This window comes from Girardinichthys multiradiatus, chromosome 1 (genome assembly GCF_021462225.1).
Source record: "Girardinichthys multiradiatus isolate DD_20200921_A chromosome 1, DD_fGirMul_XY1, whole genome shotgun sequence".
Taxonomy (NCBI): domain Eukaryota; kingdom Metazoa; phylum Chordata; class Actinopteri; order Cyprinodontiformes; family Goodeidae; genus Girardinichthys; species Girardinichthys multiradiatus.
The window spans coordinates 45544395-45563161 of NC_061794.1; the positions used below are offsets into that span (position 1 = coordinate 45544395).

General features: G+C 41.5%; 1 protein-coding gene and 1 long non-coding RNA gene across 5 annotated transcripts in view; one reads left to right on the forward strand and one right to left on the reverse strand.

The window, feature by feature from the left end:
* LOC124879523 (cryptochrome-1-like) overlaps positions 1-18767 on the forward strand; it is a 40675-nt gene that overhangs the window by 17545 nt on the left and 4363 nt on the right. For all 3 annotated transcript variants that reach the window (XM_047384503.1, XM_047385246.1, XM_047385996.1), the window contains exons 3-14: positions 4053-4161; positions 4334-4476; positions 5508-5692; positions 7074-7162; positions 7585-7725; positions 7913-8224; positions 9500-9651; positions 13184-13386; positions 14281-14388; positions 14485-14637; positions 16499-16579; positions 17043-17167. In XM_047384503.1, the coding sequence (XP_047240459.1) occupies positions 4053-4161; positions 4334-4476; positions 5508-5692; positions 7074-7162; positions 7585-7725; positions 7913-8224; positions 9500-9651; positions 13184-13386; positions 14281-14388; positions 14485-14637; positions 16499-16579; positions 17043-17167 (1801 nt within the window). The remainder of the gene's footprint in view (positions 1-4052; positions 4162-4333; positions 4477-5507; positions 5693-7073; positions 7163-7584; positions 7726-7912; positions 8225-9499; positions 9652-13183; positions 13387-14280; positions 14389-14484; positions 14638-16498; positions 16580-17042; positions 17168-18767) is intronic.
* Positions 1-18767, reverse strand: part of LOC124881901 — a 39188-nt gene that overhangs the window by 4353 nt on the left and 16068 nt on the right. Inside the window, exons 2-6 of one of the 2 annotated variants that reach the window (XR_007041857.1) lie at positions 13195-13410; positions 10879-11017; positions 8780-8925; positions 8509-8646; positions 5585-5688 (exon numbers count right to left, since the gene is read on the reverse strand). This is a non-coding gene — a long non-coding RNA (uncharacterized LOC124881901). The remainder of the gene's footprint in view (positions 1-5584; positions 5689-8508; positions 8647-8779; positions 8926-10878; positions 11018-13194; positions 13411-18767) is intronic. The other variant, XR_007041813.1, reaches the window with a different exon arrangement.

Below are 18767 nucleotides of genomic sequence, written 5' to 3' on the forward strand. Positions count from 1 at the left end.
ACTTGGGACAGTTTCACATTGATTAGGTGAAGAACATCAAACACTGATTCTGTAAAGGAAAACGGGACACTTTCTGTTGTCAAGGGGCGGGGCTTCGATGATGTCAGCATCTGACAAGTGAATATGTTGAGGCCTAGAGGCCGATCAATCCCAGAAGGTTTCATTTGTCTGTGACTTTCCTTGTAGGAGCTATATGAATGTAGTGTTTTATGGCAAGAAGTCATATTTTGAGGCGTGGCCACGCCCACACGCTTTCATGTATCAAAAAGCTTTTGATAACTTTTGATCCCCAATCCCTTAAGAGTAAACTGAGTGATTTTCAAGTCTCTAAGTCAAAAGCTGTAGGAGGAGTTCGCTCAGATATGCGGGTTAGAAACGACCAAAACAGGGTCAAAATGGCAACTTCAATCCAAAATGGCCGACTTCCTGTGGGGTTTGGACCAGTGCTCCAAGAGACTTTTTTGTAGGTCCTAAGAAGTGACATATGTGTACCGAATTTCACAATCCTCGGTCAAAGCATGGCTTGGGGCTGATTTTTTAAAATATTCTAGGGGGCGCTGTGGACGAATTAGGCCACGCCCACCGAATATGTCATCAGATCTTTGTGGGGGACTGGACAAGGATCAATCACATTGAATGTGATGCAGATCAGATGATCTATGTGGAAATTAGAGGCAAACGTATGGCCATGGCGTGACGTCTGAATTCGCGGCGCCGCCACGGCCACGCCCTTTTATGAAAAGACACTGTGCCTCAAACGAAGTTAGACCCACTAGTTATCTGTCTTCTGACACACTTTCAAGTTGATTGGGTCAAGAGGGTCAGAGAGGCAACTTTCCAAGTGAAAAAAGTGACTTCCTGTTTTGAGGGGGCGTGGCTTTGATGATGTCAGCATATGACCCCATAGGATCGTCGAGAACCCGAAGGTCCTCCTTGCTGCCAACTTTGGTGTGATTTGGAATTTTTTTGGGAAAGTTATTGCAATTTTTCACTTTCGGTGCGAACGCCAAGTTCGTGCCCCGGCCATGCCCCCTAAACATGGCCAAAAACTCACGATTTTGATAACTTTTAATCCCCCATCCCTTAACTGCATGTAGACCAAATATGAACCCGATAGCTCAAAATCCCTAGGAGGAGTTCGTTAAAGTTCGAGGTGAGTAAAAGTGAAAAACGGGCAAAAATCGGCCTTTGACCCAAAATGGCCGACTTTCTGTGCATTTTAGGGCATACCCCCAAGAGACTTTTTTTCTTGTTTTGAGGTGCTCTAGCATTGTGCCAAATTTCACATCTCTACGCCTTACAGTTCGGCCTATCTCACGTTTGGGGGCGTGGCTAAGTGGTTTGGCCACGCCCACTGACAACAACATTAAAGAACGAAAATGTCACACGGGGGACAATTTTGGGTAAAATTTGGTGAGTTTTGGGGCATGGCAAAGTCCCCATATTGCCCCGCCAAAAGTGCCCGGAAAAAAGAATAAGAATTTGAGCGATTACAATAGGCCCTTGCAGTTTTCCTGCTCGGGCCTAATAATGCAGAATTGGAGAGTAGTGTGAGAATGTAGTGAAGAGGGTGAAAGTGGTCATTATGTCCTCCAGCAGCCTAAGCCTATAGCAGTACACAGATGGTTTCAATTTCAGTTTGTTTATTTATTTATATAGCGCTTATTTACAACAATGTCGTTTCAAGGCACCCCACAAAGGGTCCGGAACGGTGCGGGGCCACCGGGGTGGCCAGACCAAACCACCGAGTGCCAGAGCCCAGCCACCCCAGAGCGGGCCACGTGTAGGGGCACTAAGTAAAATAATAAACTGATAAAGTTTGTCCATCTAGAGCCCACTGATGGCCATTGTTATACTAAAAAGGATTTGGATACCTCTCTCTGTCAGATTGACCATAACCATTGGAAAAGAGAAGGGGTCATACAGGTAGCAGAAATGGAGGGTGTGTTTGCACCTCAACCATTACTGAGCCAGTTTAGGCTAAACCTGACACTCCCTTACTCCATCCAATATCCAATAGAGAGGGAGGAAGGCGGAGGTAAAAAATAAGGAAGAAAGCTCAGGATAACCTAAGCCACTCTAACTATTAGCTGTATCAAAAAGGAAAGTTTTAAGCCTAGCCTTAAAAGTAGACAGGGTGTCTGCCTTACGGACCAAAACTGGGAGCTTGTTCCAAAGGAGAGGAGCCTGATAACTAAAGGATCTGCCTCCCATTCTACTTCTAGATACTCTAGGAACCACCAGTAAACCTGCAGTCTGAGAACGAAGTGCTCTGTTAGGAACATATGGAACAATCAGATCTCTGATGTATGATGGAGCTAGATCATTAAGGGCTTTATATGTGAGGAGGAGAATTTTTAATTCTATTCTGGATTTAACAGGGAGCCAGTGAAGGGAAGCTAAAATAGGAGAAATATGATCTCTCTTTTTAATTTTCATCAGAACTCTTGCTGCAGCATTTTGAATCAGCTGAAGGCTTTTAACTGCATTTTGTGGACATCCTGATAGTAAAGAATTACAATAGTCCAGCCTTGAAGTAACAAATGCATGGACTAGTTTTTCAGCGTCACTCCAGGATAGAATATTTCTAATTTTGGCAACGTTCCGGAGATATAAGATAAGATTGGAAGCATATATTTAGTAAAGAGAATTGGCCCAAGTACTGAACCCTGTGGTACTCCACAATAACCCTGGAGTTTAAAGATGATTTATCATTTACATGAACAAACTGGAATCTGTCAGACAGATAAGATTTAAACCAGCCTAGCGATGTTCCCCTGATCCCTACAGCATATTCCAGCCTTTCTAAGAGAATATTATGATCAACTGTATCAAATGCAGCACTGAGATCTAACAGAACCAGAACAGACACAAGTCCATTATCTGAAGCCATAAGAATATCATTAGTGACTTTCAGCAGAGCTGTTTCAGTGCTATGATGAGCTCTGAAACCTGACTGAAACTCTTCCAACAGGTCATTGCTGTATAAATGTTCACACATTTGATTAGCAACTATTTTCTCAAGAATTTTAGATAAGAATGGAAGATTGGATATAGGTCTGTAATTTATTAAGTCATCTCGATCAAGCGAAGGTTTCTTAAGTAAAGGTTTAATTACAGCTACCTTAAAAGCCCGTGGTTCTGATCCATTTACTAAAGATAAATGAATCAGATCTAAAATGGGGCTGGTAATCAGAGGGAACACTTCCTTAAATAATTTGGTTGGGATTGGGTCTAACATACAAGTTGAAGGTTTAGATGAAGCTAATATTTCTGATAACTCAGGAAGCTCCACAGGATCAAAACAGTCCAAACACAGATCAGGTTCTGCAGTTATTTCCAATGTTGTTTCACTTGCTGAGGATGAAGTAATCATCTTCAGGAGTATGTCAAAGATTTTCTTTTTAATAGAATAAATTTTATTTAAGAAGAATCCCATAAAGTCATGACTACTGAGAGCTAAGGGAATGGATGGTTCAACAGAGCTATGACTCTGTGTAAGTTTAGCAACTGTACTAAAGAGAAACCTAGGATTATTCTTATTCTCTTCTATTAATGATGAGAAATAAGCTGTTCTGGCTTGGTGAAGTGTCTTTTTATACAACAGTAGGCTATTTTTCCAGATTAAGTAGGAATCTTCTAGGTGTGTAGAGCACCATTTTCTCTCCAATTTTCTAACATTGTGCTTTAAAGTACGTAAGGTTTGCAATATAAAATGTGTCCAAAGAGGGGAAAAATACCAATACTGCAAAAAATGAATAAAGAGGGAGCCTTTTTTTAATAAAGTAACACATTTTTATTATATATGTGTATATTGTAAATTGTAAATATGTATATTCTGTAATGCAAAAACAGAACAAAAGAGCAAAGTGTACCGGAGGCAAATTCCTTGTTTGTATGTACGAACTTGGCAATAAAGCTGATTCTGATTCTGAATAAGAAAAGTCATGAATGAAAATCTTTATTTCATAAGTTTGGATCACACTTCCTGTTATTAATGAGTTTAATTATTTTATTTATTAATGAGTCTATTTTCAATGTTCCATTTTCAGGTTTCTGCTCCAATGTTTGGAGGACCTGGATGCAAGTCTTCGAAAGCTCAACTCTCGCCTTTTTGTCATCAGGGGCCAACCAGCAAATGTGTTCCCACGCCTCTTTAAGGTCAGTACAGTGATGCAAACAGCACTTCTACACGAACTCCAACACAGTGGCGCTTTTAAATGTGTTGTGGTGTTGTTTCAATTAATGTGCACGTTCCCAGAGCGCATCGAAACAATTTTCTGAACAAATTTATAAATGAAAAAAAATGGAACTTCTGATCTCTGCCTCTCAGGAGTGGAAGGTCTCGCGACTGACCTTTGAGTATGACTCTGAACCGTTTGGGAAGGAGCGAGACGCCGCCATCAAGAAGCTGGCAATGGAGGCAGGGGTGGAGGTCATTGTCAAGATATCCCACACACTCTACGACCTGGACAAGTAAGACATCTAAAGGATAATATATATAATATAAATAAACAATAAAATGTTAATGTAATGTTAAATGTAATTAAAAATTGAATCTCTGGTGAGTGAATTAGAACAGCCCATCTTTTCACTTTTATAATAGCTAAAGTTACACAGGCATTTCACATCAGGTGATGCGCCTAAGACATTTAGCTTGTAGCTCTTGGTTGTTGAAGTGAGACCATGGTGAGATCTAAGGAGCTGTCTGAGGCCTTTAGAAAGAAGATTATCGCAGCTTATGAGTCTGGTTAGGGATCTAAAGAGGTCTCAAAACAATTTGAAATCAGCCATTCCACTATATGGAAAGTAGTGTGGAGAAAAAGTGGAAAACATTCCAAATAACTGCCAACATGCTGAGGTCTACCTGTTCAAGCAAGTTTAACCTGAAAGCACACCGCAAGATACTAAAAGAGGTCTTAAAAACCCTAAACATCTTTTGGGGTTGCTTTGCTGCAGCAGGACCTGGCCAGCTCACCATCATAGAATCCACCATGAATCCTACCATCTATGCTTGAGTTAAATGTGAGACCATCTCTAAAAAAACTTAAGCTGAAGCAGAACTGGACCTTGCAACAGGACAATGATCCAAAACACCCTCCTGTAAATCCATCAAGGACTGGCTGGGAATTAGGAAATGGAAAGTCTGGGCCTAGTCAAAGCTCAGATCTTAATCCTAGGAGATGTGACAGGGTGACTTGAAACAGGCTAAACATGCAAGAAACTCCTCAAACATCTCACAGCAGGAGGAGTGGGACAAACGTTCCTCATCTAGAAACACATTTTTGTATCTCTTTAGTTTATTAAATAATAGGGTTTTTGTTTTAAGTTCAATGAAATCAAATAAGTTGGGAGGCACTGAATATTTAAGGGGGTGTCCTCTTTTTTTCCCATCACTACTTTTTATAAATAATTTTTTTCTGTAGATAATCTGGTCAGATCAACTTCTTTCTTCTGAAACATTGAGACATTTCCTTGTTTTTTTATTATTAACTGTACCTCTAAAGGATCATCGAGCTGAATGGTGGACAGCCTCCTCTGACCTACAAGCGATTCCAGACCTTGATAAGTCGCCTGGACCCACCTGAGATGCCCGTTGAGACGCTGTCAGACATGCTGATGGGCGGCTGCATCACCCCCATCTCTGAGGACCATGGGGAGAAGTACGGCGTCCCGTCCCTCGAGGAGCTGGGTGAGGAAACAAACTGACAACGTCATGCTACTCTGAAGATGTTCAGAGAAATAACAGGAAAGTCTCAACATTGATCCAATCCTGAAACATCTGTGCAGCTGATGATTGGCCTAGATTTGATTTATTTAGCTAGTTTGCAAGTGGTTAACTCAGTAAAACCAGAAGGTTTAATGTGTGTTTATAACAAAGCTGCAGCTTCGGTCTGCAGCAGATTTTCTAGTGTTGTTTTTACTTTATTTTCTTATGCACTGAGCATTTAAAAAGAACAATTGGGAGCAATAACAACAAAATTGCTTCCTTGATGAATGATCTTTTTGCATTAACCTCCTTTAATCTGTCAGCAGTTTCTTTATTTAAACCTTTTCCTTCTCCAAGTCTTTCTTATTGGATTATTCAGGTTCAGCTATTAAGAGGCCCCATCCAGATGTCTGGTTTCCATTGAAAGACTGTTGTTCCATTCATGAATTTAGATGCCCTGCGGCCATCTGCAGTTTAGACCTGCTGAACCTAACTCTTTCTCTTTCTAAACAGGTCAGGTTTCACCTCTGTACAGGTTTGTCCTACACAAGCTGTTATTTATCTCCTAAATTAACCATAGGCCACTTTAACCTTCTTATCCCGACTTAGACCAGACTTTGTGTTTTCCGTTCAGAGTGCCAAGATCTGTCAATGTGCCTGGATGCTGGCAATGCTGCCACCATCTGCTGGTTGCAGCTGCACCTTATTTTGCTTCTTTCACCTTTTGGATCGTCCTACAGTTGGAAAAAATTGGCATCTGCTGCTCAGAAACATTGTGCAAATGTCATTGTGTGAATCAAGGCAGAATGTAGTTGGAAACTCTGACTGTTCTTCAGATGACTCTAGTTGAACATTCCCATTGGGAATATGATGGTGTGTCCCGGGTTGCCACGCCCACATGGTTTAAAACATGCCGCAGAGAGGACTTCCTTTGTCTGTGATTCTCCAAACACTTTTAGGGTTTTGTCTAATTCATTCATCATTTTGGCTTTACAGGTGAAGTTGCAGATGAAGGATTTCCAGATTTTTCAAAAACCCAAAAAGGATCAGTTTCATTCTGTCATACGGTCTCCAGCCCCCCTCCGATCAGGGTGGAAAACCAGTTGTGCGGTTCTGTATCTGGGTCCAGTTTAAATGCCAAGCAAACTCCAATGTTGAAATTTAAAATGAAACCTTTTTTAACTAAACTTGTTTGTTTGACAATGACTGCAGTTAGGAATGCCTGCTGATTGAATGTAGTAAAGAAGATATGAATTAACTTTATTGAATGCTGTCCTGAGTGACGGGCTGGTAGCTTCTCCAGCATACGAATGCTGGATGTTCTTAACAAGGTGAAGAAGACTCTGGTTTAAATATTTTTCAGGTTTCGACACAGAGGGCCTCCCTTCAGCCGTGTGGCCTGGAGGAGAAACTGAAGCTCTGACTAGGATAGAGCGCCATCTAGAGAGAAAAGTCAGTATTACACCCTCTTGTTAGGGTTGCAGAACCAATTGACAAAAAGACTGTTGACAGAACAGCAGTCGGTCTACATTATGATTTTTTTTATCCTTTATTTATTTACTTGAGATTTTAAAAAAGTAATGTGAGATCCACTTTATATTAAATATTTAAATTGGTTCTAAATCATTTCTATTGTTTCTGACTTGTAGACATAACAATAAAACATATTCTGCATAACTGTCACAGCTACTTTTATCTGCTCTGACATTAGGAGGTTTTGGTAAATTTAATCAACCAATATTCTTCAACTTCAAACAATCTTTTAAGAGATTTAGTTTTACCAACATGTCTGACCGCATCTTCATCTCTTTCCCTCTCTTCCTCCATGGCTCCTTGCCATCATGTCTCTCTCCTCTCCTGCTGTCTCTCTTCAGGCATGGGTGGCCAACTTTGAGCGTCCCCGGATGAATGCCAACTCCCTGCTGGCCAGCCCGACAGGCCTCAGCCCCTACCTGCGCTTCGGTTGCCTCTCCTGCCGCCTCTTCTACTTCAAACTCACTGACCTCTACCGAAAGGTTGGCACCCAAATCTACAAGTTGATCAGTAACAACTGATTTGGCCAAATTTGTAAAAGTTGACAGGATCTAACCATGGCAAAAAGCACTGTTAAAATGCATAAGATCCAGCAAAATAGAAACTTAGCTAAAGATCTCAATTAAGATCTTTACCATTTCTTCATTTCTGTGTTTAATTACCTCGCAGGTAAAAAAGAACAGCTCCCCTCCACTCTCCCTGTATGGCCAGTTACTGTGGCGTGAGTTCTTCTACACAGCAGCAACCAACAACCCACGCTTCGACGAGATGGAAGGAAACCCCATCTGCGTCCGCATCCCGTGGGACAAGAACCCCGAGGCCCTCGCCAAATGGGCCGAGGCCAAGACTGGCTTCCCCTGGATAGACGCCATCATGACTCAGCTGAGACAGGAGGGCTGGATCCATCATCTCGCTAGGCACGCCGTAGCCTGCTTCCTCACCAGAGGGGACCTGTGGATCAGCTGGGAGGAAGGGATGAAGGTGATGCTGCAGGACACATTTTACACTCAGTACCCAAAGAATGTTACTGTTAAGAAGCCAGACTTTGTTATTTTGAAATTGGTCCTCAGGAATTGTTCGTGCAGCTTTTGAAATTTTCTGGTGGGGGTAGTGGAAACATTTATACATTTCTTTTAGTCATATTACTCGACTTTTTACTTATTTTGAATTATTCTTGTGCTTTTAAAGTAACTGTACCTCAGAGTTTAAACTTTCCTTATTAAAAAAAATATATATATATGCCTGCATGAGAAAAGTAATTATACTTGTGGGGTGCGGCTCGTGGTGCAGCGATAGAGCGTGCGACCCATGTACAGAGGCCTTAGTCCTCGCTGTCCGGGGTTCGAGCCTCGGTGACGTTTGCCGAATGTCTTCCTCCTCTCTCCGTGCAGTTTTCTCTCTGCCTACTCTCAGAAAAAAATGAAAAATAAAGGCCACTAGCACTGAAACAAATATATAATAAAGGAATTGTATTTGTGTCTGTAGAAGAACTCTCTTTCAACAGACTTAAAATAGTAGCTTTGCAGTGATTCGTACACAGATACCGATTCATCCAGGTTCAGCTTTTATGCTTGAATGATGTACGGGTCCCAGTTAAAGGTCTTAGCAACAAGAAACTATTCCAGCAGATAAGGGCCTTGAGAAAGCTTGGAAAACGTCAGGAGTCATTTGTTGAGCAGACACTAGTCAGATAAAACATAGTTGGAGAAAGTTTCAGTGTGTCGTTGTGTTGTGGTGTGGTGCACTGCTCAGTCAGCCAGTGGCTGAAATCAACCAAATTTCTAGAGATTTACCGATTAACCTCCTGGAGACTGGAAATGAACAGCTTTAAGCTTAACCAATCTTGGCTGGTCAGAAACTAAAAATCAGACCTTTTTCCAGTCAGTTCTCTAAGTTGATCTTCTGAATATAACTTGTAGAGAAAATAGAGTATCTTGGGCTAGATTTGTTTTGTTAAGGAATAAATGACATATGCTGTAAATCTTCGAAGCAACAGTGGGATTAGTTATGTAAACCCTTCATTTTCATCTAAAACAACAGTCTTTCCTGGCCCTTCCCATATTGCCAGGGTTTGTTACATTTAGTTTTCAAGCATCAAAATAAATCTAAAAACTGCATCAGCCGGTAAAATTCAAAATGTACCATACTTTGACCAGAAAGGAAAAAAGACTTTAGGAGCCTTAAAATGATAAAAGCATCATCTGGCTGCTGGAACCTCTGCATCTACTTTAAGATCCCAATCTGTTGCTGTTTTAGGTGTTCGAGGAGCTGCTTCTAGATGCAGACTGGAGTGTGAACGCGGGCAGTTGGATGTGGTTGTCCTGTAGTTCATTCTTTCAGCAGTTTTTCCACTGCTACTGCCCCGTGGGCTTCGGCCGGCGCACCGACCCCAACGGGGACTTCATCAGGTGGGTACCTTTCCTGTCATCGCCCATTGGTGCCAACAACTGAATCCAGCTACATGGATGCTGCCCTTCTTCCCTCCATTCCTCTCTCTCACTCCCTGAACTAGATGTTGCAAAGCAATTGAAAGCAGCAAGACCTTAAACATGTTCCTCTAGCCTCAGGAACTAGCTCAGCTACCATGGCCTTATGTAGAGCGAGTGCAGAAAGCAGGACGAATATTTTGTATGCGTAAATAGATTCATTTGTCAACCAGCTAATGTCAAATGTTACCAGTGTTTGGGAAGCTTTCCAACCTTATTGCAGTTGTTGGTTAACTTTTTATTTAAAATGAGGCTCAGTTCAGGCAACTATTCACAGGTGCAAAACACCACTCATACATGCACATAAAGCTCCCACAGCACCTAAGGGTTTTCTGACCAATCAAAGGCAGAGACAGAGAGAGAGATGGGGGGATAAATGTGGGGCCTCCAGATCTCTGGGTAAGTGATGAGATAGAATAAGAATCCTTAAACATCATACTATTTTCTTGTTTTGCCATCATTCCATCTTTTCATCTGTTCCAACTTCAGCATTTAGTCTTTGAGCTGTCAGGCATGTTTTTTCTAACAACCTAAGTTCTCACATTATCATTTAAATTGTTTGTGAATGTTGGTGATTGTGTACACACATACATCTGTAGGTTTATACCTGTTTCTGGCAGATGACTCGCACTGCCGAGACATAGATCATTTCCTCTCTTTTTCTGGATGTAGCTCTGTGTTTGTGTTTGTGCTCATCTGTTTTTTATTGGGGGGATTGGGGGAAAAGTTCAGCTGTCCCTCTCCCCTGTGTAGATTGTAGCTGATTGCTTTTAAGGTGATTGGCCGTTTTCCAGCCACCCTCCTTCCACCCAGGTGCAGTCTGGGCCCTCTGGTTCCAGACCGCCTTGGATAGAAGTTGGAGATTCAGCTCAGAAATCGGTGGCCGTTTGCATTTATTTTATCTGTGCAACCCTGAGGGACGAGACTTGCTCACGCCCCAGCAGCACCCTCTGGGCAGGTTTGGGACTCGGTAGCGTATCATTTCGTCTAAAGGGACTCTGACTGCTTGGTAGGGAAATGCAAACGCATTGTCTGCATTTGTTAGGTAGAGCTCTATGAAGCATTTCCCAGAGGGTAGTGAGGAGAGGCGTTGGACCAGCTGTAGCTCTGCCATCGCAGTGTTGCACGGGGGACGCTGGTACTAGTTACCTGCGCGGTGCCACGCGAGCCGGTCCTTTGTCCAGGCGCTGGGCAAAGCCCCTCATCCAGCCTTTGTGAAATGTTCAGTGGTGCTCTGCTTATGTGAATGCAGCCTTGTCGGTTCAGGTGGACCTGGAGCAGCGGCTGGCTTTATGTTGAAAAACAGAGAGTAAAAAGACGAATGCTTCATATGACATGAATGAGGTCATTTAACTGTTGGAAAACCATTAAGCTGTGTGTTGAAACAAGTAAAAGTGATGGAAGGATCTCATAATATTTCAATTAAAACAAACTGCTAAAATAATTAATACAAAAATACATCTGTTAAAAAAGTGATACATATATAATAAGATTATTATTATAGTTATTAATGATTATTGCTTCTTTTGTACCCAATTTACAATGAAGCCATGGTTATGATGATTATTATATAAAAAAACAATATAAAGATTTATTAAAATGCTTTGAAATATGTTTTTAAAATATGATTAGTGCCTGGGTCACTTCTTTTTATAATTCCTCTGTTTCCATTTATAGGGAGCAATATTCAGTTTCTGTTATGCAGATGACACGCAGCTCTACCGGCCTTCTTATAATACTTGTGATTATAATATGTAACCTCATCAAACACTTGGACTGATTATTGGTAAAAACTGTAGTTCAGTTAAAACTAGGATTATTAAATCTTGTATCACAGTGTGCTGCCTTTTGGAGTCGCATTTCTTAAATAAACCAAAGTGTGTAGTCTGAGTGCAGGATCCTCCCACAACACCACCCGCTGTTCCGCTCCAGGACCACTCGCTACTGGCAGGTTGCGGATCTTCCTGGCCTTTTGTTGAAATGAGGGGGCTCCCTAGTGGGCCGGCCCAGGGTGTGGCGCTGTGGCTGTGTGGAGGGGACAGTCAGCAGGGGGGCTTTGGGCCTGCTGACCTCTTAAAAGTTAACCACCACAGTCTGGGGGATCGGGAGCATGAACTCTTTTCTCAGTCCACCACTGTCTGATCAGGGGGGAGAGGAAATGAAGGTTGGAGGGAGGGAGGGCGGGGGCCTGGAGCTGTGAGGTATAATGGGAAACTTCTGTCATCGACAAGAAGCCAGAAGCATTATTCTCTTATGACAGGCAGAACTTTAGGACACATGCTTGTAGATTTTTTTAAAAACAATATTTCTCACAAATATTTAAACATAGTAATGCATCCCTTTCTCATTCCTAGCCACTGATGACCTCAGTCAATAGTTTACCAAAGAGCAGGTCGTGAGGAAGCTCAATACCAGGGAGTTTGTTACAAGAAAATTGGATTTTCCAACTGGGCAGACGAGACATGGAAGAAAAGGTTTTTTCTATTATTATTTTTTTGATGGCAGAATTTTTCCAACATACACCTGCTCTGGTCAGGGTGGGGGGAGGCCTGCGGGTGGGTGGGGTCAATGCTCTCTGCTTTCTAACCGCGTGTTATAGTAGACGTCTCCTAGCATCTTCTACTCAATCGGCAGTGGTCTCTCTCTCTCTCTCGAGTGATGGTGCGATCTCCGTAGCAAGCGGAGCGTCGTCCGTCATGTGCGTGCGTGTCGGCCCACTGGGCCGGACCACACCAGCCCCCACCCCTCTCTGCACTGTGCTGCTTCCCACAGTTCCACTCGCCCCCTCTCCTTCTGTCCTGTCAGTCTCCCCTCCTGGGAATAGGTAAGGTTGGACCAAGTCCAGTAGGTAGGTGGCTTCTCTTTGTCACACTGAGCAACACCAGGCAGCTCAGTCAAACGGTACTGTGAGAAGTCGATTTCTGGTTTTATCTCTTGGTGGATTAAACTTTTTGTCAGTGTTGTGGCTGTTGTCACAATAACTTACAGTAAATATGTTGAGGACCACAGCCCCTCGTTTTCCATCACGTTTGAAGCTTTAGTTCTCACAGAGCACTGTCATCGTATCTCACTGCAGTGCCAGAAATGTTCATTCATGAGTTTCAGAAATTGGTTTTCTGTTCGAACTCTCTTGTACCGTAGCCATACTGTGCAGTGTTGTGGTTGTACCTTTCATTTTGTAGCTGCTATTTTCCATAGAACCTGTAAGCATGATGTCCAGCCTGCTATTATTAATTAGAATGCAATGATGGGCTGCAAAATTAAAACATAAATGTTTTTTTTCTTTCCAGTAATGTATTCATACATTTTTAAGGCTACAAAAATAAGATTAAAACACAGTCTCTATTAAATATTAAGTAAAATATTTAACATTTACTTGTCTTACACACTCCTGCTACTCTCTTACTTCCTGTTGGCAAAAGCCAGAGCATCTAATGTTTTCTTGTGCTTCCAGGCGATACTTACCTGTCCTTAGAGGTTTCCCCGCCAAGTTCATCTACGACCCCTGGAACGCCCCCGAATCTGTGCAGGCGGCAGCCAAGTGTATCATAGGAATCCATTATCCAAAACCCATGGTGCACCACGCAGAGGCCAGCCGGCTCAACATCGAAAGGATGAAGCAGATCTACCAGCAGCTGAGCCGATACAGAGGACTTGGTGAGGGATGAGTAAAGCCAAAATCTGTGGAAAATGTGTTGTTTTAGAAGTCAAATTTGCTGATGGGGCTTTTTAAGGATTTTATGTACAGTCATGGTAAAAAAAAGTATCACACCCAATGAATTGCACACGGCCACCGTATACGGAGGCAGTTGTTGTCAATTCAATGAACTAAAAAGCTCCAAAATGAGCCCACGTCACCAGCCCTCCACTACCATGCTGTGTTATTCCCAAAGTTATGACACTACTCTTGGGAGAACAGGCTACTGTCTGAAATTTTACACCAGTGAATCGTCTTTTTTTTTTTTTGGCTGGGGAATAATCAGTTTTTGCTGACATATTTCTGCCTCGGCATTTGCTTAACACACACCTGTAGTCCCAAAAGCAGCAAACTGTCAAAACCGCTGTTATGACTGTTGTTAAAAAGGACACATTAACTGTCAGAAATGTTTATTTGTAAGTTTCGAATTGCTAGTCTCCTCACTTTAATATAAAAAATAGAAACAAGTGAGATTGAAAATTGTCATTTTTCATGTAGTTGCCCCATAATTGTGCACCAATTTTCTCCCAAGAAAGCCAAAACCTTCATTTAACTTTCTTAGATAATCAAGTATGAGGTTTATTAACATTTTGAATTGACTGAGAGCCCCACAGTTGTTCAATGATGGCAATAATTCCTCAGAAATGCAACTTCTACCGTGTGAATCCATTATCTTTGTTTTTTGCGGTGGAGATTAGATTTAAATAATGTCAGAACCGGCTAAAGACTGGATCGTTTTTATGTCCTGATATGTAAAACCCTGAAACTAAAACCCTTTCTTTCCATGATTGTATTTCTGCAAATTCAAACTCTTGTCTGAGAGATGAGTGAGAAAATGTGTTTGTGTGGTCTAGGCCTGTTGGCATCTGTCCCATCCACAAACGGGAATGGCAATGGAGGAATGATGGCCTATTCTCCTGGAGAGCAGCAGTCAGGGACCAGCAACAACAATAATTCACATTGTAAGAGAACTGGAAGAAAATCTAACCTGTGCTGAGTTTTTAATATTGTTTGCCATCTACTGGAAGACATTGCACTAATCCCTGTTTCTCTTTTAGTGCCTGGAGTGTCAGGAAGCTCAGTGGCCGCAGGGAATGGCAGTGGGAGCATCTTATTTAACTTTGAAGGCGAAGAACAGACGGCGCCCAGCAGTGTTGGACAAAAGCAGCAACAGCGACTTCACACACTGCCACAGAACCAGCAACAGCATGGTAAATCACCTTGATATGATTGTTCCCTGGTAATTATTACATTTTATCTTCTGTTTGTCTCTGACTTTCAACGCAAAGCCACTTCTTTGTCTTAGTTAGCTTAGAAGGTTTCAACAAACAACCACGCACCGTTTGAGGCTTTATTTGATGGAGATAAAAGGGTTTGTGGTATTTATGGTGATTCTTTTATAAACAAAACTATTAAATAATATGACAGAATAAAGTCAGTGTTTACGGTGCATGTCTGAAGTTTACACGCTCCTGTTAAAATGTGTATTTGTAATAAATCATTTAAATGTTGTAAAGTTTTTCCATCTTTAGTACGACATATTCTGTACAATTCAACTGAAAAACAAACTGTCTCTCATTGGAAGTCTGTGAAAGGTTGCAATGACCTGTTAGCATAAGTGTGCACATCCCTTAGATTAACGTTTTGTTGAAGGGGTGTCACGCAATCAAACAATTTCCGTATTTTATGAAAGAACGGAAAATAGTAATGAAAAAGAAGGCTTTAAAAAGCAATAGATTAATTTGAAACTCTATGTAATAATTGTTGACACAGAAAAATATTGTTATTTCTTCGGTCCTTATCGCCCAGCTCTATGTTGAAGCACCCTTTGATTCAGTGTTTAGTCGTATTGAGTCCACACCTGTTGTAGAGATTCTGAATAATTCTCTTCTGGACGTTTCTGCACAGCTGCTGAAAGGATGAGGCAGAAACGGGTCAGGGAGGATGCCAAGAGCCCAACAGCAACACTGTAGGAGCTGCAAGAATTACTACTAAATAACTGTTTGTGTTGTACATTCAACGACCGCATTCTGTGTTCTTTATATGTCCGAATGAAGGACTAAGGTTGGCAGAAAACATCCAGGCCTGAATAAAAGTTCCCAAAACCCAACGGAGGAATGGTTTTTTGGTCTCATGAAAACAGACTTTCAGTTTAGGGCCTCAGTTCTTAAAGATGTGTTTTGCACATCACCAAAAAAAACAAGATACCCATAGTGAGGCATGGCGGTGGCAGCATCATGGTCTTGGGTTACTTTTCCTCAGATGGAACGGATGTTTTTAGTCAAGGTGGATGAAATCATGAACCGTTCCCAAAACTATTGAGTTTTGATCCAGAACCTGTTGAAAGCTGAAGAGGAAGAAGGGATTTAATTTGTCTGCATTGCTGTGAGTCCAGGCATACATCCAAATCATCGTCTCAGAGGTGGTTCGTGGCACAGCAGGAGAGCACGCTACCCATGTACTGAGTCCTCGACGTGGCTGGACCGGGTTCAAGTCCTGGCTCGGTGACTTTGCCGCATGTCTTCCCCATCTCTCTCCACCCTACTTCCTGTCTGCTCTACTTAAAAAAATATATATATATAATTAAGGCTACAAAACAAATATAAAAAACAAAAAAAAAGGAATGGCCTCATTGGACCACCTGAAGAGGGCTACGAACAAGAGACGACTTCACAGTCTGGTAGATCTCAAGATTGGACAAATATTCTACAAGTTAAGATGTAGGAGGCTGATGACTCCCAGCAAAGAAGAGTGGAGGATGAAATTAAATCAAAAGCTGATTCAGTATTGTGGTTTTGTGGTATGCAGACGTCTACCAGCAGGTCATTTAACCTTTGTAACATTATTTTACCTTTCCCCTCCAAACAACATATTTGTGTATTTTTCTCTTGACTTGTTCAGGATTTATGGTGGAACCTTTGTGTAAGTACCTTGGGTACTTTTGACACCCAAGGTGCGTTTGTGTTATAGTCCAGATTATTCCTGAATTTACACATCAAAATGAATGAAGCTGAGATGGTGAATGTGATTATTAGCAAACCACAAACTTTGCTGTTGCTGTGTCTTCTGTAGGATACGACTCAGTGCCAGACGCCAGCCCGAACATGACCAGCAGCCGACTCTATCATGAGTTTGCTGTGCCTCAACACCCAGGTGAGAACCTCGCTCATGGCTTTTCATGGTAGAGCTGAGCTGTGATCAAATAGGATTCTCTTTTTGACTGATGCTACATTTGTAATAATGACGTCTCATTAACAAGAAGAAATGTTATTTCTCTGTTGTAAGTACATGTCTTTACCACAAGGGGGCAACATAGGTATACTAGTTCCCAGCTCCTGGCTCTAAACCTGTGACTGTCCTGCATGTTTTCAATGTGTCCCAGTTTCAACACACCAGATTTGAATAAATGGGTCAATTAAAGGCCTTCATTGAATTTAATGACTTAATGAGAGGCTTATGTTACTATTTGGCGCATGAACACATCTAAACAATGCAGGAGGAATGGACTTTGAGAAGCTCCTGTTACTCCAATGCGCTCAAGTCGTTCCTCTCATGTGCCTCCAGTGGAGTCTCTCTGACCATGACAGTTTTTCTCCTTGCCTTCCGGGACTTTCAGGCCTCCTCCTGCACACCAGGGGCAGCAGCACAGGAAAGCGAGAACGCGAGTCAGAACGGGAAGGGTCGGGGGAAGAAGAGCCGGCGTCCTGCTCTATGAACAAAATACAGAGACAGAGTGCAGAGGTCAGCACACTTCTGCAGTTCTGTATCTGCAGTTCTTTTTCTTCTTCATCTACTAAATCAAAACTAAGCTCTAAAAGTACAAGGAACATACCCTATGAGGAAAATAAAAATGGGAATTATTTCACTTTTTGTTGTTTTCTTCCATACTTTAAGCTCTCCTTTCTGTTAAAGAACCTGCAGTTTATTTTGGCTCCTTATCTATTTTTGTTACAGTTTAGATCAGTTTATTTATATAGCATCAATTCACCACAAATGTAGCTTCAAGGCACTTTAGGAGAAAAGCAATCTGAATTGGCAGGTCTGATGTAAGAGAAAATGAAAATCAGAATCGCCCAGCAAAGTCTGATTTGTGCATCTCTCCAAAGATTTTTCATGACTTATCTCAAAATAAGAAAATCTGTGAGTTAACAAGTAAACAAGCAGTAGTTTATTATTTGTGTTTCCTTGTGGTTGGGGCACTGGTCTCCTTTTTGTATGATAAGACTTTCTTTTTCATCACCGAAAACCTAAAAGCTGAGAATAGAATAGAATAGAAATTGTCACACTGGGAAAATGTATGCAAGCAGCAAAAGGCAAATAGAAGCACGCACATACACACAAAGTTAAAATATATAAAAACAACAAAATAAGTATAACAGACTGTACAGTAAGGGAAAAAAATTTAGGCAGTTATTTTAAAAAGCAAGTTCCAATTGAAATAAGTTTGCAAATGAGTAGGATGATTTTAACAAATGGACAAAACATGCATGAATATTTATGCATAAAAAACAACAGACTGTTTCCAAGAAATGGAAAAACAGCAGGGATGTAAACAACTTATTGAGCTTGCTGGGAGCAGTGATGGTATTAAAGCTGCTAGAAGGAAGGATCTGCAATAACGCTCCAACAGTGATGTTATTGGTAACCTTGGTAGAAATGAATTCTTCTGGGGACACATTTATCCAAAAAGTAACCTTGCTGAAGTTCTCTACCTCAGTTATCATCCTGCTCACTGTACAGGGTAAACAGATAAATCTCTGTCCTCGTCCAGCCTTGCTTGACACAGTTCCCATCATTTTAAACTTTTTGGTTATTGCTCTGACTGGAGATATCAGCAAGTTTAGGAGAGAAACTGTTTGCCTGGAGACATTTCCTGACTCCAAAAAATCAACGCATTTTTGCCTTATTTGAGTTACACTTACATTTATAGCTTAGGCAGATCCGGCCCTTTTGACAACTTTATTTAGGTTGTGAGATTACATATAATATACATTCTAGTGTCCTGTGGGTATATAAAACACGAGTCCCCAGCCAGTGCAGTCATGTCCGCCCCTGTAGCCGAGTCTGACAACTGAAAAGTTTACATCCCATCACAAAGATGTCAGGCTTTGGTTTGTAACAGTTACAAACTGTGGACTTAAATATATATTTACCTCATTTTGCTTTTGCGTTTTGCCTGTAATTCAAGGCAGTAAATAAGTAGGAGCATGTCTAGATGCTAACTGAGGGATTTATAAGATGAAATGCTCTCAATGGGCCAAGAAAATGGCCCAAAAATCATTGATGGTTTTCAAATTTGTAATGTAACCAGTAAAATATGTTTTTTGTAACCTAACGTAAT